Raw genomic sequence first — 24,639 nt, forward strand, 5'->3', positions numbered from 1 at the left:
CCACTTCCGTGTCTTCAGTCCCTCTAATTTTGGTATGAGCAGCATGCTTAGCCCGCCAGCGCCAGGTCCGCCTGTGCGGACAAGGGTCATGAAGTAGTCGCTAAACATGTTGTTGGTGATCCACTTCTTGCTGCCGTTCACGACGTAGCGTTTCTCATCACTGGTCTTTTCGGCCGTCGTCTTCACACTCCACACATCACTTCCGGCGTCCGGTTCCGTCACAGTATGACATATCCTCTTCTCACCGCTTACTATCTCGAAGGAAAATTTTCTCTGCAACTCACTCGGCGCAAACTTTTTAATTGGCGGTGCGCCTACAACGAGACCGGTAATCCTCGGTATGTCAGGACCTCTGGTGGTGAGTCCTGGAGCGTTCTAGTCATTGTGTCGGTGTCGTGTACTCGAGTTGACCACGAACACAACCAATCGTCTGAGCTTCCTGTATTCGAAAGTGCTTATTCCGGACTCCAACTTGGTTGGCCACTGGGAGGGCGCGAATTTGAAGAACTTGAAGCATGACTTCATCTCATCTTCGCCCTCCTTGACCGGTTCCACAACTCGAGCGGCAAGGAGTACGCACGTGCAAAACTGACAGCGCGATGAGCCGGCATTTCACTTCCACACATGAGTAGTGCACTCTTTAGAGAGCCTCAACTTCAAACCAGCACTTGCCCAAGCTCCCACACTAACCACGATCTTTCCGAGTTTTGATGGCCATGTCGGCCGGCGCTTTTACTGACGAACGTGTGCTATAGTCTCCGGCGAAAATGGAGTCCCATAGCCAGTGCAATGTGGAGAAAAAGCAGAGGCTTGGCAAGTCCGACTTCCGAGGTTTTCTTGGCTTTCCACCAATTAGCGGACATCTTTTCTCTTTGTCATCCTCATCAGCGTCCGTGCACGCTCGTTATAAACATTAATATGCGTTTCTGCACAAGACCCACCGCACTGGCTATGGGACTCTACTTTCGCCGGATATCATTATAAAATCTCGTCGCGAGAGTACAACTCGCAAAGGCATATTCCGATCCAACAAACAAGGCACATCGTCCAAGTTAGATGCGGCGATCAGACAAGAACTACCAGCAGCCCATATGTTAGTACTTGCGCAGAGGACGACTGTCAGTCAGAAGTCCCTGCAGTACGTGTTCTGATCACGGCCAGCCCTGGGGAAGCTCAAGAAAAAGATGGACCGGAGCCTGTCCGCGCCGCGCGGCACTTCTCATCTTACCTTTGTATGTTGGGGCTGTTCTCGGACCACGAGCCTCGATAGAGACGAATGATGCATCGTTCAGACTAACGCCTGCAGGGGCTCGATTCTCCACATGGCGTCTCCTTCATGAAACACATTTTGTAAAATCGCAACTGCGTATGTATCTGGTCATGTCGACATTGCGCAAGGGCTGCGAAAGGGGGATTGGTACAACGAAATTATCTAACGATGCGACGGCTCCTTCAAATCTGGAAGGATTCTTCCCACAGCAAACGTTACTACTTGCAACTAGTTCAGTCGTTTCCTTGTCCAATGCAAAGTGCGGCCTGACTCCTACCCCTGTTGCATCGCCTTGCAAATTCCCACGTCTGACGGGACTACAGCGGTGATTGGCCAAATTGCTGCTTCCGTTCTGCAGCGACAGTTTCCATTAATCCCTCCGCAACAGATTCCAGAAGTCATGAAATCACCATTACATCCTTCGCACAGCTGCGTTATGTGCAGGTTGGTTCTCGGCGAGCTGCGACAAGAGATAGGCATCCCTTACTTACAACACGCAGGACCAAGATGCCCGCGGCTCTGCATGTCCGTGCGTTGGGAACCCGTTCATGGTTTGTTTGACTTATCTGTGCAGACCTGTGTGCCTGGGCTAAGATGCCAGCTGCTCCAGTACAAAAGACGGCCTTCAAGGCTTGGGACAGGACAGAATACCTGCATCATGAGCGGCCGAAGGGGAAGGTGCACGGGCGTTTCTAGCCCACAAGTCGTGTTGGTATCTGTGCCCGATGCAGACTGCACCAACAACAGCCATGGAGAAAATCCGCTCGATCGGAAATACAGTCGTAGCTTTGAATCCACATCAACGACCTGGTGCATGGTCGACCGTTGCGCTAGCACTTTTAGAGGTCGGTCCCGCTGTCACCAACCTCGCCTATCTCCAGATAATATGGGATTATGGGTGCTTGCACCTGATCTGACTAGCCGACAATTGGCACCTGGTAGATACATGGGACATGCGCAGAATAGGCCCACTACGAACCGTGCACCCGGAGAACAGACGAGGGATTCCCCTGCCAGCCTTAAGAAGTGCTCTTCGAAGCCGCAGCCAAACGGGTCATAAATCCGTTGTCTTTTCGTCGTTTCAAAGATCACCACTTTACGCACCGCGAGAGCCTTCGCAAGATGTCGACCTGGGATGCGCTGCTTGCTGAGATGATACAGAAGGCTCCAGATCCGCATGAGCCCCTACCTCTCTCAAATCGCAAGGAAACGATTTACGGCTCGATTATTCCGTTCTTGGTATGCTAAACCTCGAGGTAACCCAGGCTCGTGAGTTGACTAAAGCCGCAGGTCGTGACTTGGATCGCGGTCGTCTTTCGACTGTGGGTGCGCTTCAGAATAGTCCGAGAACCAGGTTGGGACGACTTCTTTGTGATCCTCTCCGCGGTATGAGCATCTCAGTGAGTATCATGAATACCAGCAGACGCTGATTCCTATTTTCATAGCTCAGCAATACAGCAGCAACAATTACAGTCTGTCTCTGTAAGTCTTTGTTCTCCATGCAGCCACTCTCATTGCCGGCTAACGACCAAACGCACAGCTGTTGACCATGGGTTTGGACAGCATATGCTGTACATCGGCATAGACAACATCGAAAACTACCTTCAAGTGCGTGTGTCTCTCGGCTTCGCTTGTACGGACTACTGATTCGACCAGTCGTTTTATATCGAACACAACCTCTACCTTACCGAGACTGCACTGATCAAGGTGTCACTTCTACTGCAGTACCTCCGCATCTTCAAGGCTGGCCGCATGAGATGGCTTTGCTTGGGCCTTCTGGCCGTGGTCAGTCTTTGGGGCTTGGCATTCAGTATCATGGGCTGGTTTTCATGCTCTCCTGTTGGTGCCTATTGGCATCGCACAGTCGAGAGCAAGTGTTATGGCTTTGGCTTTGGTGACCGCGAAACCTTTATCGCCATGTTCGAGGCGCACTCCGCCAGCAATATGTTCTTCGATCTTGCCATTTTTATGACGCCCTTGGTACTGTTTCGCACACCTAACTTGAACTTCAGAAACGTATTGGCCTTGGCCGGTGTGTTTGCGTTTGGAGCATTGTAAGTTTCTTTTGCCCTCTGTGTCATGGAATAGAGCCTGGGACTTGGGACATCTAACTACCTTCACTAGAGTCGTCATGCTGTCGGTATGGCGCTTGTACTCCATCGTCGATCACAGCGCCGGTCTTTCCCCTTATCCTGATTTCACATGGTGGACTCCTGTTAGCATCATTATTTCATGTCTCGAGATCGACCTAGCCATCATTTCCGCATCTATTCCTATATTCTGGCCAGTCGTGCAAAAGTCAATCTCTGCCATATTCATCAACCACGAGATTGAGGTGGTTGAGACTCGAATCGACAGCCACGGGTTGGCTTACGAGCTGGAACATACCAAGACCAGAGGAAATCAAAGCTTGAACAGTAGCAGCGGAACCTCGACACACGAATTGACGAACGATAGAGAAGATGGCTTCAAAGAACCGTATTCCGTTGGTATCGACCCTCTTAGCGTCGAAGCGCGGGGTGGTCAGGGTTTGTATACCAACATCAACAGCCAACCGAAGAAGAGGTGGGAGATCTAGTCCAACGTGTTTGAGCTTGATCAAATTAGGGCAAACTGTATTCTTGAGATCACTACGGCGTAGCAGGGGTCGATGAGGGTGTGTGGGCGTATTAACGTTGACTCCGCCAACACCACTGCCCCTCAGCTCCAGAAAAATGGGATAAACTCAAAGTAGGAAATCAGCGGGCTATAATAGAGCTTACCCATTTTTTCTTTTTTTTAGTGGTCAATTTTCTTTGTACGGCTTCAGGTCAGGTTTGGTGTTGCACCGCCCGACCTTGTGTACAATCCCGAGGTTGTCCACACTGCCCCATACATCGACACAATCCATTCCGGACTTCTTCCCAACTCCTCCATGCTACTTATCGGGCCCATGCCTTTTATTTCCATGCCAATCAATTGGAATCTACCATCGTAGCTGCCGTCAAAGCTTGCGGCCACAGACTGTCACGACCACAATGCAGGCAAGGAAGAAGTTTCGTTTCATACCTCCGCTATGCGCCTTCTAAAGTACACCTTCCGCGTTTCATAATATTCCTTGTTTACGTCAAACATAGGTGAGTCCAAGTAAGCACGCAAATCTCCGGGCCTGGGAGGTATATCTCAACAGTGGTCATAATTGTACAAAATCATTTATTGTTTAGCCCAAGACTCGTTTTGTACTTTTTCCCAATCCTCAGTCTCTTCCATCCGATAGCCTTTATCGCCGTCATGTCGCAATTAGTCCCCAGTGGCCTCCAGATCCCACCTGGCGTGAATCACCGACAATTCTTACTCTCTCTGCCCGCCATGGGCTCTGATCAGATACCCAAAGGCGCAGACACCACAATGACGATCAATGGTCCTGACCAGATCTGGTTTCTGATCGTCGCAATAATATGCATTGCAATCCCAGGACTCTTCCTAGTACTGCGAATCTACACCAAACTTGCTATCATGGGCTGCTTGGAGCCAGCAGACTGTAAGGGCGACCTGTGCAAACCATCATCGGAACTGACAATAGATAGATTTTCTGTTCTTAACCTTCGTAAGGTAAACTGATTCCGGGTCAGACTTGCTATGCTGACTTCGAAGCAGCCCTTGATTGTAGCGGAGATCGCTATGGGATACCAGATGGTAAAATGGGGGGCAGGGGTACACCAGTGGCAGGTCACACTGGGTCAACTGTTCAATCAACTCTACGTGTGTCACTTTCCACGGGAGCATGTTGCAATGTTAACACGGTAATAGTGGGCCAATATTGCACAGATTATATACTGCCCGCTCAGTTTTGTAGTCAAGATGGCCATCCTCATGCAGTATCTCCGCCTCTTCGCGCCCTCACGCAGCGGCAACAAATTCATGTGGTACGGAGCATGGGCAACGATCGCGGCAACATTCGTTGTGTATACCTTCTTTACATTTTGGACGATGTTCTACTGCAAGCCCCGGCGGATGATCTGGGATAAACTCACGCCAGGCGGCAAGTGCCATGATGTGAATAACATCATTCTGAGTCAGGGAGCTTTCAATATGGCGTCTGATGTTGTCGTTTTGTTTCTACCGACACTTTCTTTATGGCAACTTAACGTACCTTTTGCACGGAAGATGTTCATCACGCTGTTGTTTGCAACAGGGCTGATGTGAGTAGAACCTTGTTCAGCGGCCACGGACGACTGACGAGATTTACAGAGCATGCATTGCTTCAGCGATGCGGATCTGGTTCACCCTTAACATTGCTGCAGTCATTGCTGAGGCCGACGTATCCTGGAATGGTCTCTTCATCGGGATCTGGACAACTCTGGAGGTCTCTCTTGTCTTTGTTGTGGCATGTGCACTATGTCTACCCAAACTGATTCAATCAAAAGGTCAGAAGTTCAGAGTGGCACTGTCATATGCCTCCGCTCCCGTCTCTGTCATTCCAGCAATCGTTTGCAAGAGAACAGGGTCACCAGACGATATGGAGCCAAATACTTCGCAAAGAAGTCAGAAGCCAGAACAAACTTCAACTTGGGAAGAAATAGAGCTAAACGAGGAAACACCAAAGTATCATGAGCAGTATGCGCATACGCAGTGGCAGGATGAGATGAAACCCCGTCCGGGAACACCGTCGAGGGCGCTGGTCCAGTCGTTTACCGGTGCAGGTGGCAGTGAGCAGCCAAAACGTAAAGGAACGAGGCCATCGGGTCAGTTTCAAGATGGGTTTCATCTGCAGCCGCTTCATACACCAGAGTTCTCGAAGCAACAGCAACCATGGAGGTCCGCCTTTAGCCCATGACACATCACCGGCTGAAGCACACAGTGGGGTGTTTGGACGTTTGGCTTCCATGGCACATGCTAGTCTGGGTTCGCCTGTGGTTCCCTTGCGAAGTCCTGTTCATCGAATACTTTGCCCAATATTGGAGAGGGTTGTTGCTATGGCCATAAATAACCATGGCGGATCGTTATCATGAATCGAAAGGTACGCAACGCTTGCAACTCTTCGATTCAAAACATGCCGTCAAAAGAAGGCAGCTTGCTCCGCCGACGAAAGGTAGCTCACTGCAAGCCTCGCAATCTTGACCTGCTCTGGCTTTGGAAGGCATTCTACATGATCGATTCCAGTTTGAAGGAGATATTCAAAGACTTCTCCATTGACAGTGGACGTCAAACCTGAGATTCCGTACTCGCGCTCACCACGATCTCCTTGGAATTTGCGCGGTTGAATATCGATTGGAGAGAATATTGTGTCTGAAATGAGAAAGGGAAAGATTACAATCCTGATCTTCGTGTCAGATGAGGATGGTCGAGATGTCTATGCGCAGCACAGTCCTTAAGAGAAATATAAGTTCATATTATAAAACACTTGTCACACTTGTCACATACGACCAGAAGATTTAACAACAAGTTCTCCTGTCTGGACAGCTGTTTGTTGTAGCCCTGTTTTTAGAAGACTGTTATGCGCATTTCTGTTTTTAGTTCACTACACCTTTACATAAGCTAAGCTTTATTTAGATCTATTAACTCTCCCTCTGTATTACATAAACTTTAAAATAGAGATAGGTTTCTAGTCTATAGGCTTTATAACACGCTAACTACTAATAACTAACAAAGCTATAATTTTAACAACGCTGCCTGTTCTAGTATTTTATTTCTGCCTGCCCTCCTATCTAGTTAATTACTCTGTTAGGCTCTCAGCCTTAGACTCTTAGCCTTAGGCATGTAGATGCGTCCACCTCTGACCTAAAAGGCAGCCTTAGGCATATGTTGTGTTTACCTCTAACCTGTAATAGCAATAAGTACTGTTCTAGCCGCAGTCTTACTATTAAAGTGAGCATTGTTACCTTTTTAAGGCATGCTTAGCACAGTGGGCAGAGCTGTGGCCTTAAGATACTCCCTTTCTCTAACGTCTACTCTGCTATAATACCTCTGCTTTTACAGACTTTAAAGGAGAATATATAAAGTAGCTAGGCTTCTGGTTTTAAAAGACATTAAATAGTAGGCTTAGTAAGAGATTACTGTCAAGGCCACGGCTCTGCCCACTGTGCCAAGCATGCCTTAAAAAGGTAACAACGCTTACTTTAATAGTGAGACTGTGGCCAGAACAGTACTTATTACTATTACAGGTAAGAGGTAAACGCATCTACATGCCTGAGGCTAAGAATCTAAGGCTGAGAGCCTAACAATATCTCCCCTTCTTAATAAGGGCCTGACCTAGGCCTGACAAGCAGGTATCTGTGGTGATAGGATCTAACGCGCGCCTATAGCCACTTAGAGAGATCTCTCTCTTGTCCTAAGTACTGAACCTTCTAGCAGCAACAGCACTAGCTGTAAAGAGTGCACAAGGCGATCACGAGGGAGGATAGGGCTAAAGAGGATAGTGTTACGATCCTGTGCCAGGGCACGGCACAAACATAAGTACTAGCCAACCAAGACCCCTGACTCCGTGTTACGATCCTGTGCCAGGGCACGGCACAAGCATAAGTACCAGCCAACCAAGACCCCTAACTCCGCCCTGAAGGAACAAACTGTGGAGAAGGACAGAACAGAGAGGGATAACACGTAACTGCTTGTTAACAAGCATAACATATATAACTGCTTACTAATAAGCATAATATATATATTACTACTTATTAATAAGCATAATATATATAACTACTTATTAATAAGTATAGTATAATATGCTTGTCTACAAGCACCCTTATATATTTTATTAGACTAACTCTAGTTACTTATTAATAAGTACTATATCTTCTTAGTATATAAGTTAGTAGGAATATAACCCTTATAGTTTATATTTAACCTTTGTTATAGGCTTAGACCTTGTCTAAGCCTTAAGTAAGACAGGATGGTTATGTGCCCTACAGACATATTAGAAGGACATGTAACGTATTACCTCTATAAGAGATATAATACTATATTAACCCTTATTATATTCTACCTTAAGGCTAGTCTATAACATTTATAGCTCTTCTTCTAGGGGAACAGCTAGCACTTATACTATGTTAGCTAGCTCCTAGAATAACCCCCTAGACAAATCTGTCCCCTTAACCCTTTAGGAATTTATAGCCTAGATATTATAGTTTATAATAAACTTATATTAAGCCTTAACTACTACTAATAAGCATATAGTATTGCTTAAATATAATAACTCTAATATATACGCATTTATAGAGTCTTTAGTATAAACAGCTAACGCCTATACTAGACCTACGTCTACAGTCCTATTATCCTCCTTAAAAGCAATGCTGTACCTATTAATATCTACTCTAGCCCCTAACCTGCCTTATAAAGCGCTGTTTTTAGCGTCTACCCTAGGCCTACATGCCCCTATACAGATATCTGCAGCCTATAAGAAACCTCTTCTTATAGGTAAGGCCTTTACTAGGGATAAATCCTTATTTAAGGCGTAGTAGGTTATAATAGAACATAAGCTACAGGTAGATAGATTCTTTATTAGTAGGCTATAGAACATATTTACCTTTATATAGTTCTAGCTTAGTATATCTGTATAATAAGATATAGCTCTATTCTATAAGATTAGAGGTACCTAAGGTGTATAGAGCCTAGAGGACTTCCTAGTATACCTAGAATTCTGCTACAGCAACAACTACAGCTAGGAACAGGCCTAGGCAAAACTAGAAAGCGTCTATTAGGGTCCTAACAAGTTGTTCTTAGACTTTTTTATCTAGTTTAAGCAGCTACTAGTGTAAAGTAGTAGCCTCTACTAGGACAGAGAACAGCGCCTATTACAGCTCTACTAGGCCCTAAATATAAATATCTATAACATAGTAATAAACTAAGGTATAACTTATATAAATTATAATATAGCTATTATAAGATATAAGTCTATTACTATAGATATTAAGACTATAGCTATAGAAAACTAGCTGTACTACAGCCCTACCTAGGTACTGCCTAAGCGTAATAGGGACAGTAATATTAAGATAACAGTTACGTCTGCAGTGCGTACTAGCAGTAGTGCTAAGTGTAGAGGTGTTAGATAACCAACCTTACCGAACCAAGTTAGGGGTTTTAGGGTTAACCTCGGTTAACTTAGAGGCTAGCGGCACACCCACATAAAATTAGCTATTAAGTCAGATAATTATAAATTAATTACCTTTATTATTATCTTTACACATTAAGTATATTATCTAAAAATTAAGAGTCTTACTAATACTACTAAAATACCCTTTTAATATATTACTATTAATAATATGTAATTTAATAATAATTCTTATAGATTACATAACCTACACACCTAAGTTATATTAACTATAGACCTACTACGCCTCTCTAGACGTATAGGAGAAGATAGACCTAAATTAGACTATCCCTCTAAGGACTAATGTTAGGCGCTGGGCCTAGGGGTACCTCTGCTAGTCTTGGCGAGCTACTATAGGGCTAGCTAGCCCAGACTATATAAAGGTGTTAGAGGTTATTACTAATACTCTAGTAATTAGTCTTATTACTACATACTACGTACCTTAATACACCTACTATCCTCTTTAACCCTATCCTCTCTTATAATTGCCTTATACACTCTTTATATTCTAATTACTCTTATATTATAATTAAAAATAGACCTAAGCTACTATAAGTCTTAAACTAAATTATCTACGCTTACTGTCTTTAGAGAGGGACTAAGACAACCTACCTGTAGGAGAGCTAGTAGAGCGTAAGGTAACACCTCCCTCTGCAGATAAGGAGATACCTTAACAGACACTAAGTGTCTATAGTGCCTTAAGAGGATCTGTAGGTCCTCTAGGTAGTACACCTTACCCTAGAATTTGTATCTGTAGGGCAGCTTTAGCCAGAGAAGGCTAGAATAGCCTAGAAGTAGGTAATTAATAACAGGAGTTAGAAAACTTAGGTAAATAGTTATAAGAGATAAAAGACTATAAGAAACTTTCCTCTTATTATAAACTTAGACGCAAATATAACAAAGGAGATCTAGTAATAATCCTATTCTTCTAAAAGGTACTAAAAGGGGTAGAGAAACTATAATCTTCCCTATCTATAAATCTTCTATAACCTAAACCTCTATAGAAGTACGTAAAGCGCAACTGCACTAAATATAACTAGTAGAAGAGAGATTATAAGGGATACTTCCTCTAATCTCTAGTTAATTTCCTTATAGAGGAATAAAAGATTAACTTTAGTATAAGGTACCTTCTAGAGAACCTAAAGATGTTATAGCAGGCTTACTGCATAACTAACTACTGTAATTAGCTAACCTAGGAACTAACGTAGTAAGAGCTAAAAAGAATTATACTAGATGCTCTAGGAATACTAGCTAAATACAAGTAAGCAGCGTATAAATCCTTAAAGTAATATAAGCAGCAGAAATCTTAGTCCCCTATAGATCTGTTAGATTTTATACGTGTATTATAGAAAAAACTAGGCAACTTATATATACTAGAGCTTTAAGTCCTAGAATATATTACTATACTACTCCCTAGCATATAAGAAAACTTATTTCTTATCCCTTATAATTAAAGGGACATAATCCTAAAGGTAGAGGAATAAGCTAATATTATTAACTTAAGACTAGGTCAGCATAGCTAACAGCTACCTAAGAAGACTCTAGCTAAGGGTAAGATAACTAACAAAGGACTATAGAAGCGCTAATTTAGTAACTCTAGGTTAAAGAGGAACACAAAAACCCTAAAAAAGTTATTTAAGTCTAAGAAGTTCTATAAGGAGCTAGTAAAGGGTAAAAAGGGCTAAGATAGGCTATATAAGACCTAAAACGTATACCTTAAGTATAGAGAAACTAGTTACTACTGCCCTAACTGCCTAAAGCTAAAGTTAAACTAGAAAGACCCTACCCTAGATAAGTTAGGAAAAGACAAGGGACCTAAGAGCTAATCTCCTCTCTTATAGCCTATATTAAATTATCTAAGAAGAAGAAGGAGAATATCTCTCTTTATAAGGTAGTGTACCTAGAATATATACGCCTGCTTACAGTTAAAGTATCTATAGGCAACGTAGAGAATTTAGAAGCCTTAATAGATAGAGGGTTATAACTAAACTTAATTTTAGTTCTCCTAGTAAAGGAGCAGGATCTAGAGGTTACACTATTAAATAAAATAGTAGCTAAAGGTATAGGCAGAGCAGAATTGCCTATCTATAGAGTAACTACAGTAGAAATATCTATTATTAACTCCTGTAGAAGATAGAAGGTCTAACAGATACCTTTTGTAGTTACAGACCTATAAAGGTATAAGATACACCTTAGATTACCCTAGATTAACTAGATAAACCCTAAGCTAAACTATTTAAGCTAGCGTATACTCTTCTAAGAGAAGAAGTATAGGGACTCTTCTAAACTAGAGAAAATAGTGTTAGAAGATGCTAAAGAGTTTAAACGCACTATAAGAAGTCTCTTAGTAGACGTTTATATATGTATAGTAAACTTAGTAGGTACATATAACCTAATATCTGCTAAAAAGAGCCTAATTCTAGAAGTGTATTGTAAATATGCGTACTTAGGATTAGAGGATAATGCTTAGGTCCTACTAGAGCATAGAGAGCACAACCTAGCAATTAATATTGTAGAAGGAGCTACTTCCCCCTACTAACTGTTATACAGTCTATCTGCAACAGAATTAGAGATACTTAGAAAGTATCTAGCAGAATATCTACAACGTGGCTAGATATAACACTTAAGGTTGCCAGTAGGGGCGCCTATTCTCTTTTTAAAGAAGAAAGACAGCAACCTAAGACTGTATGTAGACTATAGAGGTCTAAACAAGATAATAGTTAAAAACTACTATCTATTACTACTAATTATAGAGTTACTAGAACAACTAGCGTAAGCTAAGTTCTATACTAAACTAGATATATATAAGGCATATTACTATATCTAAATTAAGATAGGGAATAAGTAGAAGACTGCTTTTTAATCTAGGTATAGATATTTTAAGTACACAGTAATGCTGTTTAGACTTATAAATGCTCCTGCCTAATTTCAGGCCTATATAAATAAGGCACTAATAGGATTAGTTAATATAACTTATATTATGTATCTAGACAACATATTAGTATACTCTAAGACAGAGGAAGACTACATTAGAAATGTTAAGGAGGTCTTAGAGAGGCTTTGCAAAGTAAACCTCTATATACGCTTAGAGAAGTGTAAATAGCACTGTTAATATATAGAGTACCTTAGGTATATAGTCTTACCTAAAGGAGTAAGTATTAACCTAGACAGGGTTAAAAGAATCTAAGAATAGCTAATCCTGCGTATAGTTTGTAATATCTAAGTATTTATAGGCTTTATAAACTACTATTAGAGATTTATTACAGGGTTTTCTAAATTAGCCTTGCTATTAACCTAATTAACCTAGAAAGGGCTAAATTCGGCTAAATCTGGTTAAGTAATAAGGAAGGAGGAGAGTTAGCCTCTTAAGCTAAGCAAAGAATCCCTATAAGCTTTCTAGAATATAAAGGATTTATTTATTAACGTACCTATCTTAGTTTATTTTGTACCTAGGAGACAGACTAGGATAGAAGTAGATACCTCTAGAGGCGCTATCTTATAAATCCTTAGTTAACTAGTCCCTAGGGAGGGGAAGCTAGCCTAATAGAGGCCTATAGACTTCTATTTAAAGAAGTTAATCTAAGTAGAGTACAACTATAATACTTATAACTAGGAACTTCTTACAATTGTCTAGAGCCTACAGCATTAGCAAAGATACTTAGACAGTACCTTCTTTAAGATCTTAATAGATTACTAAAACCTAAAATAGTTTATAGAGACAAAGGTTCTTAGCTATTAGCAAGTAAGGGTATACTTAGTGTTATCTAAGATTAACTTTATAATTACTTATTACCTAAGGTCTATAAACCCTGTAGATAGACCTTTACAGCGTCCTAATTATATAAGAGAGGCTTAAGACCTCTTATAAAAGTATAATAAGGCTTTTATATAACCACTTTAGGAGATCCTAACTAGGAGGAACCCTAATACTCCCCTAGTAGCAGCTATAACCCTTTATTTATCTATAAAAGGAAGAAAGGATATAAGGGATCTTAAAAGAAAAGAATTAAGAGAGAATAGTTAGACAGAGCTAACAACAGGCTTAGACAACACAGACAAACTCTCTAGCACTAAAAAAGAGTTAAGTAACATTAAAATAGGACAAAATAACCTAGAAAAACATAATACAGCTAAGGAGAGGTGTATCTTACTTATAAGGCTAAAAGATAAAGTGTAAGTTATTAAAGAACATTACAATAACCTAATATTAGGACACTTTAGAGCATAAAGGACCTTAGAGAAGATTTAGCGCAGATATACCTAAAAGGGCATTAATAAGGATGTATCTAACTACTACTACAACTATTTAGTATATAGGAGATTAACTGCTACCTAACACAAACTGTACAAGTTATTATAACCTTTACTAGTGCTAAGCTAACTATAGGAGAACGTAACAATAGATTTTATTATAGAATTACCTTCTAGTAAGGTGGCTAGGCTGGTGTATAACTCTATATTAGTAGTAGTATACAAATTAACTAAAATATTACACTATATACTAGCTAGGGCTAATTAGGATAGAAAAGACCTAGTACATACCTAGATTAGAGAAATTATCTGCTTACATAGCGCGCTAGCATAAATTATCTTAGATTAGGGGCTACTAATAAACTTAAAGACGTAGGAAACCTTTAACTACTATTTTAACTAAAGACAAGTCTTAACGTTGGCCTATTATCTCTAGACAGGTAGCTAAATAGAAAGGTAAAATTAGACTCTTAAACAGTACTTATATTGCTATTATACTCTAGAATAAGACAATTAGGCCCTACAGATTTTAATTACAGAATTTACGTATAATAATAGCATTTACGTATTTATAAATATAACACCTTTCTAAGCCTATTACAGTATAGATCTAAGGAGCATAGATTAGCCTACTTTAGCATTAAAAAGTGGAGAATCTCCCCTTATAAAGGAATTAGCTGCTAGAGTTATTACCTTACAGGCTACCTGTAAAGCAAATATAGAAAGGTTAAACAAGTATTAAAAGAAACACTTAGATAAGAAACAACTACTAGCACCCTTTAAAGTAGGCAACAAAGTACTAGTCTCTAGTAAGAACATTAGGACAGTACGCCTAAAAAAGAAGCTAGACTAGAAATACCTAGGACCTAGGACTATTACAGCCTAGATTGGCCCTAGTATATATAGAGTAGACCTGCTAGAAATAAAAGGGATCTACCTAGTACTCTATGCGTTACTGCTAGACCTATACACACTAAGAAGCTAACTTCTAGTTATATAGGAATAAATACAAGAACCTATAGTTAAAGGGGAAGAGAAGTTGTAGGATATAGAGAAAGTCCTTAACAGAAGGTAACTAGACAACAGACAGTAGGAATACCTTATTAAGTAGGACAGATTCCCTAAATTAGAAAACTCCTAGGAAATTAGCACAAATCTTTCTAAAGAAGTACTAAAATAATACTAGAAAACTATAAAGTAACTGCTTAGACTGCATAATAAGACGTTAAGGTTAAAGTCTAAAAAAGAGGGGGACTAAAAAGGCTAAATACCTTTACTTAATTATAATTTTTCCCTATAGGGGTTTTTTAATTAATAAGTATTTAATAGTTTACGCTAAGGGAAAATGTAACCCTACCTTACCCTAAGGAATACAGACTAGCTAAAGCAGATATCTTTTAGCCTATTATAGCTATTTCTAATATAAGGAGATAAAGAAAGTTACATGCTATATTATATAGTTATAATTATAAACAAATATAGGAGAATTAGTATAGAAGAACACCTTCCTAGTATTATTTAGACTATCTAAGAGTGTAATGCACCTAATTGCTATATTAGCCTAAAACTATCTACTAACTATAAACTTAGGTATTATTAATCTAAACCTTCTATTATAAGGAACATCTATTAACTATAACCTCTACTACAGGTATAAGTAGCAGCCTTACAACTACTATAAGGCTACTTAGCAGCAGCAGCAGCAGCGGCAGCGTTAGCGGCGGCCTGTTTAGCAGCCTCCTGTTCCTCTCGCTCCTCCTAGAGTTAACTAAGGGTCTTTCTAGTGCCTGTAATCTAGTACTTTAACTAAAAGAAGTTAGACATTATTAAAATAGGTTAAAACGTGCTATAATACCTTCTTACAGGGGGTAATAGTCGCATCTAGATTAGACTTGGTACTGCTCTCCTCTAACATCTTCTTTTACTTTATCTTAGCCTTAACAGCGCTAGCCTTAGATTAATTTTACTTCTTAACGTAGATGCTAGATAAGGTTAACTTATGTGCGTAAGTGTTACTATTATAAAGTATAAGTAGCTCTTCCTATAGTAAATAGTTTCTATAAAGGTTAGATTATGCTATAATAAGCCTAAAAGAGATAGAACGTACTCTTAAATTATACCTAGTAACAAGCTAGCCTAGTTAATAATAGACTTACCTATTATAGTCTTCTTGTTAATAGACATAGGCGTAGTAGTAGCAGGTGTTATAGGGGTGGTCTTAACTCTAGCAGTATTAACAATAGTGGCATAAGTAGTAGTAACTAGGCAGTAACTAGAGTAAAGGCGCGCTATATTGCTAGAAAGCCTTAAATAGCTGTTAGCGTACTTATTAGGGCCCTAAATGTGTTAAAAGATGCTAAAATAAGCTAAAAGGAGACAAAACACGTACTAATAGGCAATTCCTATTGCTATTATAACACTCTCTGCAGTAGTAGGCCTAGGCGTCCCTATAACGTAGGCTACCCTACAAAGCTAGGTTAGCAGAGAAACAATAGTCCCTATGCATATTACTATTAGTAATGTAGTAGAGGCAGAGCATACAGCACTGCTTAGCAGTCCTACTATTCTTAGTAATGTTAATCTTGCAGCAAGCAGGTATTAACATAACAGCTATAGCAAATAGTAGTTAGTAACAGTTAGTAACATTAGTAGTAGGCGGTAGCAGTTAGGAACAGTCTAAAAAGGTTACTAAGGCGTCTTATGCGGTGCTATCTGCTAAAACGTGTTAGAACGTGCTAGAAAGACCTAGAAAATCCCTTAGCTATCCTTATAAAAGTGCTAGATAGAATAGGTTAGTACTTACTAAAATAAAGTAGGATGTAGTAGTAACTAATAAAACTAGGGGTATAGATAGCCTATATGCTGCTAGCTACCTAGTTAGAGCTTTAGCCTGCGCAGACAGCTACCTAGACCCTAGAGGTAAAGTGAGAGGTAAGAGAGGATTTCTGTTTAACTTTTACTAGGTAAAGGCAGAATTAGTATTAAGCCTTATCTAGCCTTACAAGGCGTCTAAAATGCCTAAAACTAGTTAGAATTAGCTATAACAGGATAGACAGAGTAAATATATCTAAAGCTAGGCTAAAATAATACAGTATTGCCAATTATACTATTATTTAAGCCAAACAATCTAGAGAAGGGAGGCATTGTTAGGCGCTGGGCCTAGGGGTACCTCTACTAGTCTTGGTAAGCTACTATAGGGCTAGCCAGCCTAGACTATATAAAGGTGTCAGAGGTTATTGCTAATACTCTAGCAATTAGTCTTGTCACTACATACTACGTACCTTAATACACCTACTATCCTCTTTAACCCTATCCTCCCTCGTGATCGCCTTGTACACTCTTTACAACTAAGCTACAAGTACCTAACGCCCTAGATATTACTAACTATAAGAGGAGGCCAGCCCTTAGTAATAATAAACAGGGAAACCCTTAGCTTCCTAAAATCCTATCTAAACTATTAGCTAACAGCCTAATGGCATAGAAGGAAGATAATAACTATTAGAAGAGCTGCCTTAAATCCTACAAGATAGCGGATAGGGACTACTGCAAGGAATAAGCTAACCTAGATAAGGTAGTAATATTTATCTAAAGCTTAGTATTACCTTACCTTATAAAGAACTACTGCTATCTAAGTAAATTAATTTAAAAATAGCTTATTAGCCTTAAATATATAGTTAGTATTAATGCTAAAGAAGAATAATTACGCGCACGCTACTAATACCTAGCAGCCCTTAAACTAATAAGACAACCTAGAAGCTAGGATACCTAGCTTCTTAAGTATAATTATACTATAACTAACGCTAAAATAGAGGGTGTTGCTAAAATATAAAATATATAAGACACTATCTTAGACTTCTTAGATTTAGTAATAAAGATAGCGCTAACCTAGGTAACAGTATTCTAGGCCTATAGCAGATAAGAACAAAATATAACTTATAAAAAAATAATAAAACGCTTCTAAGAGCATATAAGTAAGTACTACCCTAAGGGGAGACAGTAAAGGGGCGCCTTTGCTGTAGGGAACAACTTAACTCTTACTACTAGTAGTAAATCTATCCTAGATACTAACAGGGACGCCTCTTAGGTTATTAAAGATATATTATCTACTCCTACTATACAGGGGAGTTAGGGAAGACCTTATTAAAAACAGAATATTAGTTAAATAACTACATCTAAGCAGTCTCTAAGAGGGGATACAGCAGTAGCTAGAGGAGTAAAATGCCCTGCTTATAGACAACGCTATAGACAAGAAGTTTACTACTACGTCTATAAAGATAAAGCACTAGAATAGTTTACCCTATATAATAGAATTGCTAAGATAGTATAATTTAGGATAGAACAAAATACTAAACTTTAAGATTAAGTTAGATCTGCAAAATAAGCTTGTACCAAGACACTAGCTATTAAGATATCCTAAACACTAGAGGTACCTCTAGAATAACTATAGGGATAGAAGATATTAATAATTAATATAAGTCTAGTTAAAGAATTATACAATATAGAGATACTAAGCTACCCTCTTAGAAACTTCTTTATTCTTAACTTAGGATTAATAATCTATATTATAAACAACAAGGACTAGATATAAGACCTTACTCTACCTGCATTAAACAACTACCTATTGGCAGGGAACTCCTAGGTATAGATACAGGGATATAGCACTGTCTATCTCTACCTATTAAATATAAGCTAACTAACTACTCTTAAACTACACAACGTAGCATAGTGCCTAGAAATACTTTGCAACCCTATCTTACTCTAACAACTACGTTAATAGGGCATCTAGTAGGACAAAAAAGGAGATCTAACTTACCTTAGATAAGTAGATAACACAGCTATTAAATCCTTAGATAAATAATAAGGATAATAGGTACTTAGGGAATAACTATAGACAGTATTTGTAATACAATTAATATAAAGCTAAATACTTAAGACTGCTACTGCTCTACTATAGCCTAAGCAAATAGGGCACCCTAGAGCTGCTACTATTAAACACCTTATCTAACAATCTTAGGGGGTAAGAGTTAGGGGTATTACTACAGTCTAATATAATGCTTATAAACAGGCTAAGACTAAGAGGTAAATTAGTTAAATACTATAAATAAGCGATAAAGGACTAGAAGAACGCATAGCAATTAACTTCCACTTATATAAAGAAGGAAGCTGTACTAAGAAAAAGAGCTAATTACTTACTATTAATAGGCAATCTAGCTTCCTCTAGGACTTCTATTTTAAAGATAATTAAGTAAGAAAGATAATTATCTACTTCCTAGACACTCTTACACAATTCCTGTTAAAATAATATAAGATCTAGGTTAAGGTAATTAAGTGTGATAGTAAAATTACTATAATAAAACTAGAAGTATTAAGATAGTGCGCTGCATAATTAATTAGGCTTAAGCCTTCTACACTAGACACCTAAGTATAGAACAGAGGTGCTAAACGCTTAGGGTGTGTAATAAAAGATAAGGTACGCACTATAAAATTAGACGCAAACCTACTATAGGAAATGTAGCTAGAGATTATAAGGACAGCAGTTTACCTATACAATTAAACACTAAGGTTATTAAATAACTAGAAAACACTCTATAATGTGTTCTTTACCTATATAGCTTAACTAGCTAGCCTAAACATATAAAGTAGGAAACTAAACTAGGTATATCTAAAAGTGTATAGGTGTAAAGCCTTTACTCTTATAAGTAACACCCTTTAAGGAAAATTATAACTCTAGTAACTAGACCTAAGAGTATAGGTAGAATACCTAGTAGGATACTAATCCTTAAACATATATTAGGTATAGATTCTAACCTTAGCAAAAGTTATTAGTATAAGAGATGTAATCTTTAATATGGATACTGTCTTTAGTAGCTAGACTTAGGACCTAATAGACAACCTTATGCATAGCACTCTTAAAGAGATAGTAATATAGACAAGCAGCGTAGAGCTTCTACCTCTACCCTAAAATAAGGCTAAAATCTAGTTATTCTATAAGGACAATACTATTACATACTTAAATACTATAGAACATTAACTAGAATACAATAATAAACAGAAAGCTAGACATATATATCTAACTCCTCCTCTAACTCCGCTACTTGTTACGTTGTTAATAAATATATTTTGTTATTATCCTAGTTAGAAAGAGGTAACAGCTAATTAGGAGTTAGCAGGTGGCACTAGTTAACTGCTAATTAGTTAGACTTAACGCTAGCGCAATCTTAAGGAACTTTATAAACTATCCTATAGAAAGCTGTATTTATAGCTAGCATATAAGGCAGATACATAGGCATATACTAGGGCAATAATATTAATAAGGCTAGATTAAAACAAATACTAATAAAAGGGCTTAAGCCTTATTAAAGCTTACTATTACTAGAGCTAACATCATAATTAAACCTAGAGGACTACCTGCTTTATAAATAGTTTAAAGAAGCTAAGCAAGAACACCTTAGCAGCTATTAGAATATCAAGTTATAGTCTAAAGTACCCCTAATAAAGATTAAGGTAGTAGGGTATTAGATACTTACCTGTATATAGGTATACACGTATAAGCTTAATAAGAACTACTACCTACTTAAATATAAGGCGCAACTAGTAGTCTAGAGTAACTAGTAATAAAATATTACTTCTAAAGATACCTACGCAGCAACACTAGCTAGCAGGTCCTTAAGAAGGCTTATAGCAATTTTAGCAGCACATATGCTTGAACTTAAGCAGTTTAATATTGCAAATGCTTTCTATTATATATTAATTAATAGAGAAGTCTATATAAGGATGCTATATAGGTATTAGAAACTAGGTATAGTTCTATAGCTACACAAGGCACTATAAAGACTTAGAATCTCTCTACCTCTCTAGCAGAAGGAATTTATATCTACTCTAATAAGCTATAGATTTATAGTTATTCCCTATAAACCCTACTACTTACTTAAGAATAGAGTTACTATCTTCTTCTATGTAGACAATATTATTATAGCTTATTACCTAACTAGAAAATATAAGGCAGATAAGGTCCTTAGCTATATTACTAACAGATACTCTGTTACAGGAGGAAATAATCTGCAATAGTTTCTAGGAGTAGAGAGAACCTGAGATTAAGACAACCTAAGGATCCTCCTCTTACAGGCGTTATACATTAATAAAATTAGCTCTATAGTAGATAAGACACATATACAACAAAACACACTAATATTAAGTATTAAGCTTCTACTAAATAAGGGGGAAGCTGCAGTATTAGATATTAATAAATACTAGAGAAAGATTAGATCTCTCCTCTTTACTGCAGTTACTACTAGGCCTAACATTACCTTTGCTACATCTAGGCTGGCATAATTTCTAACTAACCCTAGACAGCAGCACTATAATGCAGCAGATTAAGTACTATTGTACCTACAAGGAACACAAGACCTGTCCCTTACCTTTAGAGGAAACAAGCACCTAGTAGTTGCTAGTAATGCATTATTTGCTAATAATACTCTTAATAGGAAGAGCTTTTAAGGATATACTATTAAACTATATAAAGGACTTATTGCCTAGAGAGCTAATAAACAAGACACAGTTACTACATTAACAACTAAAGTAGAGCTACTTGCTTTAGCACAGGTAGCTAAGGAAGCTGTCTTTATCTTATAACTACTATTAGAACTTAGCATACACCTCCTATAATTAACAATTACTATTTAATATAATAATACCTAGACTATCTAATTAATTAACAAAGAAGGCTTAAAACTCTAAACTAAACTATAATATATAGACATTTACAACTACTAGCTATAATAAGAGGCAGATAAAGGCACTATAATAGTAACCTATGTCCTATCTACTAAGATGTTAGCTAACAGACTTACAAAGGCTCTGCCTGTAAGCAAGTAGTTAACCTTCCTAAGGCAGCTAGGACTAGAGAAACATACTAAACAAAGAAAGCTAGCTAACACCTAGATAGAATTACTTAACTAAAAGCTTGCTAACCTAGAAGTATAATAATAGCTAATTGTGTCTAGCTTTAAGGGGCCTTAAAGCTAAGGGGGTGTGTCAGATAACTAAGCTTACTGAACCAAGTTAGGGGTTTTAGGGTTAACCTTAGTTAACTTAGGGGCTAGCGGCACACACACATAAAATCAGCTATTAAGATAGATAATTATAAATTAATCACCTTTATCATCATCTTTGCACATTAAGCATATTATCTAACAAGAGGTTAGATGTAGTCTGCTCCTAACTAGGCTATGTAGGTTCCTCATAAGGTATTTTAGTAATGCTAGAAGGCTAACCTATATACCTATTACAGCAAAGAGGGACATATTTACTAGGATTACGCCAACACAGTAGTAACTACAGTGTAGGCAGTAATAATCTTAGGTAAAAAAGAGGCTAGTTTATATAGGGGAAACTAGCTACTTCTAATATAAGTCTAAGTTAGAAGCGCTATAGAAGTATATTAGTAGAGGAGACTACTAGTATAGAGGCATTATAGGCTGCTAGGGAAGCTATTACAGACTCTATAGACAAGCCCCTATTCTACATTCTATTATTTATTAATAGGGTAATTTAGGCTAACATACTAGTAGACTTAGGGTGTAAATACTTTAGCGTAGTAAGTAATATCTTTACTACGCACTTAGAAGGAGACTTTATTAAGGTGCTGCTATAACGCTTAGTATAAGTAGTAGGCACTAGTAGAAAGTCCATAATCTCCTATTTAGTCCTGTTTAGGTATAACTTAGACAGGTAGCACTTATAGGCAGTTGCCTACATAATACTAGGTCTAAGCTAGCATATTATTTTAGGGAAGCTATAGCTTTAACGTAAGGGCGTAGTATTAGACATAAGAAAGGGTACACTAAGGATATAACAGGTAGGGAACCTTATAGTCTTTAAGTTCTTATAGCATATAGTAAATATTTAGGTAGCTCTTCTATTAGTAACTAAGCTTAATAAGACCCTAGCTAATAGACTCTAGGAGCACCTGTATATAGACTAGTTTGTCTCTATAAGCCTCTATAACATTACTAAAATCCTCTTAGTTTAATCCCTAGGAGCGTAAGGGACAGCAGAGGAGGTAGACCCTCTTCCTCCTAAGTTAGTCTAGTTTTAGGACCTATTTAATAAGAGTAAGGCCTCTAGCCTTCTTCTATATAGGGGCTGGATAGATTACTATATACAGTTACAACGCAACTAGTCTAGGAAGGAGGAGCCTCCCCCCTAGGGCCCTCTGTACAACATGCTAAGGGACTAGCTACTTAAGCTATAGAAGTAAGTGTTAGCACTAATAGATAAGGGGTAGATCTGCACCTCCTCTTCCCTAGTAGGGGCTCTAGTCCTACTAGTTAAAAAGTTCTCTAGCAGGTGGTGTATGTACGTAGACTATTACGTACTTAATAGTATTATAATTGCTAACTAGTACCTATTTCTTCTTATTAAGGAGACGTTGCGTACACTAGAGGGTACCTGCTAGTTCTCTAAAGTTAATATCTATATAGTATTCTACTAGATTTGTGTTGTAGAAGGGGATAAGCACCTTACTATATTCTATACTTATTTAAGGCTCTTTAAGTAGCTAGTCTGCCTATTTAGCCTGGCTAGAGCACTAGCGTCCTTCTAGCGTTACATTAACAGCGTGCTTTAGGAGATATTAGGCAACTATGCTACTGCGTACCTAGATAATGTCCTTATTCATAGTAGCAGATCTAGAACAGACTACTTAGGGAAGGTTAGTAGAGTCCTTACACTCCTACGTAATGTAAGGCTGTATTTAGATCCTAAGAAGTACATGTTTATAACAAAAAAGGTTTACTACCTAAGATATATTATACAAGCTAGAAAGGATATTTATTCTAATCCTAAGAAGGTTAAGGCTATCTGTAATTAGGAAGCCTTACAGTCTTTACGTAGGGTCCGCAGTTTCCTAAGGTTTGCAAACTTCTACTAGAACTTTATCCTAGCCCTCTCTAATATTACTGCCCTACTTAATTAGCTTACAGGAAAGGATATCCTGTTCTAGTAGGGGCAGGAGGAGGATGTAGCATTCTACTAGCTAAAGAACATATTTATAACAGAACTAGTTCTAGCCTAGTAGAACCCTAAGTAAGAGATACTACTAGAGGCAGACTGCTCTAGTAAGGCGTTAGGTAGCTGCCTTTCTTAATAGTATAGGAAGGTGCTTTACTCTGTAGTATACTACTCTACTATACTTATAACAGAATAATAGAACTATACTATCTATAATAAGGAGTTAACTACTGTTATAAAGTGCCTAAAAGTCAAGGCAGCTAAATTAGGGTCTGTTGCTAGGCTGTTTACTATCCTAACTAACTATAAGAATCTCTAGTACTTTACTACAGCGCGCAGGCTAGGTAAGAGGCAGCACTAAGAGGTAGAGGAGCTGTTAAAGTTCTATTTCTACCTTTGCTTCTGTCTAGGGCGCCTTACAGCCTAACTAGATGTGCTAAGCTACTAGGAACAGGACTATAATAGGAGGTTAGAGAGGGTCTATAAGATAATAACCCTAGTTTTAGTATTAGCAATTAGTATACTAGGCCCTAGTATACTTCTACTTTTTATTAACATATATATATAATTACTATAGGATAAAGGTGTTTAGTAGGATGTAGGGTATATAGCGCGCCTGTCTGCTATCTGCAATAGGGCCTACTAGTTCCCTCCTAAGGCTAAGACTACTTAGTAAATTGCAGATTACATACTTAGTGCTTATAGCCCGCTGCTATAGCATAGGGTTATATAGGTTCTACATTAGAAGCTACTTATAACTTAAATAATCTAAAGGGCACACAAATCTAACCTAATAGGCTATCTAGGTGCTAACGCCACGTTCTACATTGTTAGACACAACCTCTATTAGAAAGAGATATTATAGGATGTTTAGTATTATATCTATAACTACTACTGTTTTAGTGCATATATATTACAGCGCTAACAGTAGGGCTTACTCTAGGTATTGCCTATTACTAACTGTTTTTAGTTCTAGATTTTAATAGACTTTATAGTTAACCTCCCTTAGGCTAATAAAGATGCACTGTGCTATCTCTAAGGTATT

The 24,639-nt window shown here is 38.4% G+C and overlaps 2 protein-coding genes across 2 annotated transcripts, besides 26 other annotated features; both read left to right on the forward strand.

Annotated features, from left to right (window-relative positions):
- Positions 1–749: 749 nt before the first annotated feature.
- Positions 750–979: a dispersed repeat.
- A 1,413-nt stretch (positions 980–2,392) lies between these two features.
- EKO05_0007362 (uncharacterized protein) lies at positions 2,393–3,848 on the forward strand (the record flags this gene model as incomplete). Its single annotated transcript, XM_038943373.1, has 6 exons — positions 2,393–2,509; positions 2,561–2,656; positions 2,716–2,752; positions 2,811–2,878; positions 2,927–3,324; positions 3,395–3,848. The coding sequence occupies 6 exons, from the start codon at positions 2,393–2,395 to the stop codon at positions 3,846–3,848; spliced, it is 1,170 nt and encodes a 389-aa protein (XP_038794021.1).
- A 692-nt stretch (positions 3,849–4,540) lies between these two features.
- Positions 4,541–6,086, forward strand: EKO05_0007363 (uncharacterized protein; the record flags this gene model as incomplete). Its single annotated transcript, XM_038943445.1, has 5 exons — positions 4,541–4,790; positions 4,837–4,856; positions 4,907–5,011; positions 5,060–5,451; positions 5,501–6,086. The coding sequence occupies 5 exons, from the start codon at positions 4,541–4,543 to the stop codon at positions 6,084–6,086; spliced, it is 1,353 nt and encodes a 450-aa protein (XP_038794020.1).
- Positions 6,087–6,987: 901 nt separating this feature from the next.
- Positions 6,988–7,173: a dispersed repeat.
- Positions 7,174–7,311: 138 nt separating this feature from the next.
- Positions 7,312–7,456: a dispersed repeat.
- Positions 7,457–7,616: 160 nt separating this feature from the next.
- Positions 7,617–7,668: a mobile genetic element.
- Positions 7,652–7,734: a mobile genetic element.
- Positions 7,734–8,093: a mobile genetic element.
- Positions 8,086–9,270: a mobile genetic element.
- Positions 9,271–9,293: a mobile genetic element.
- Positions 9,281–9,284: a direct repeat.
- Positions 9,285–9,448: a long terminal repeat.
- Positions 9,285–21,779: a mobile genetic element.
- Positions 9,294–9,556: a dispersed repeat.
- Positions 9,459–9,522: a tandem repeat.
- Positions 9,557–9,636: a mobile genetic element.
- Positions 9,635–16,930: a mobile genetic element.
- Positions 9,834–9,870: a tandem repeat.
- Positions 11,966–12,096: a mobile genetic element.
- Positions 11,966–12,102: a mobile genetic element.
- Positions 11,969–12,102: a mobile genetic element.
- Positions 12,260–12,429: a mobile genetic element.
- Positions 15,273–15,308: a tandem repeat.
- Positions 16,930–21,778: a mobile genetic element.
- Positions 21,615–21,779: a long terminal repeat.
- Positions 21,779–24,639: part of a mobile genetic element that runs on past the window's edge.
- Positions 21,780–21,783: a direct repeat.
- Positions 23,753–23,812: a tandem repeat.

This window comes from Ascochyta rabiei, chromosome 12 (assembly GCF_004011695.2).
Source record: "Ascochyta rabiei chromosome 12, complete sequence".
Classification (NCBI taxonomy): Eukaryota; Fungi; Ascomycota; class Dothideomycetes; order Pleosporales; family Didymellaceae; genus Ascochyta; species Ascochyta rabiei.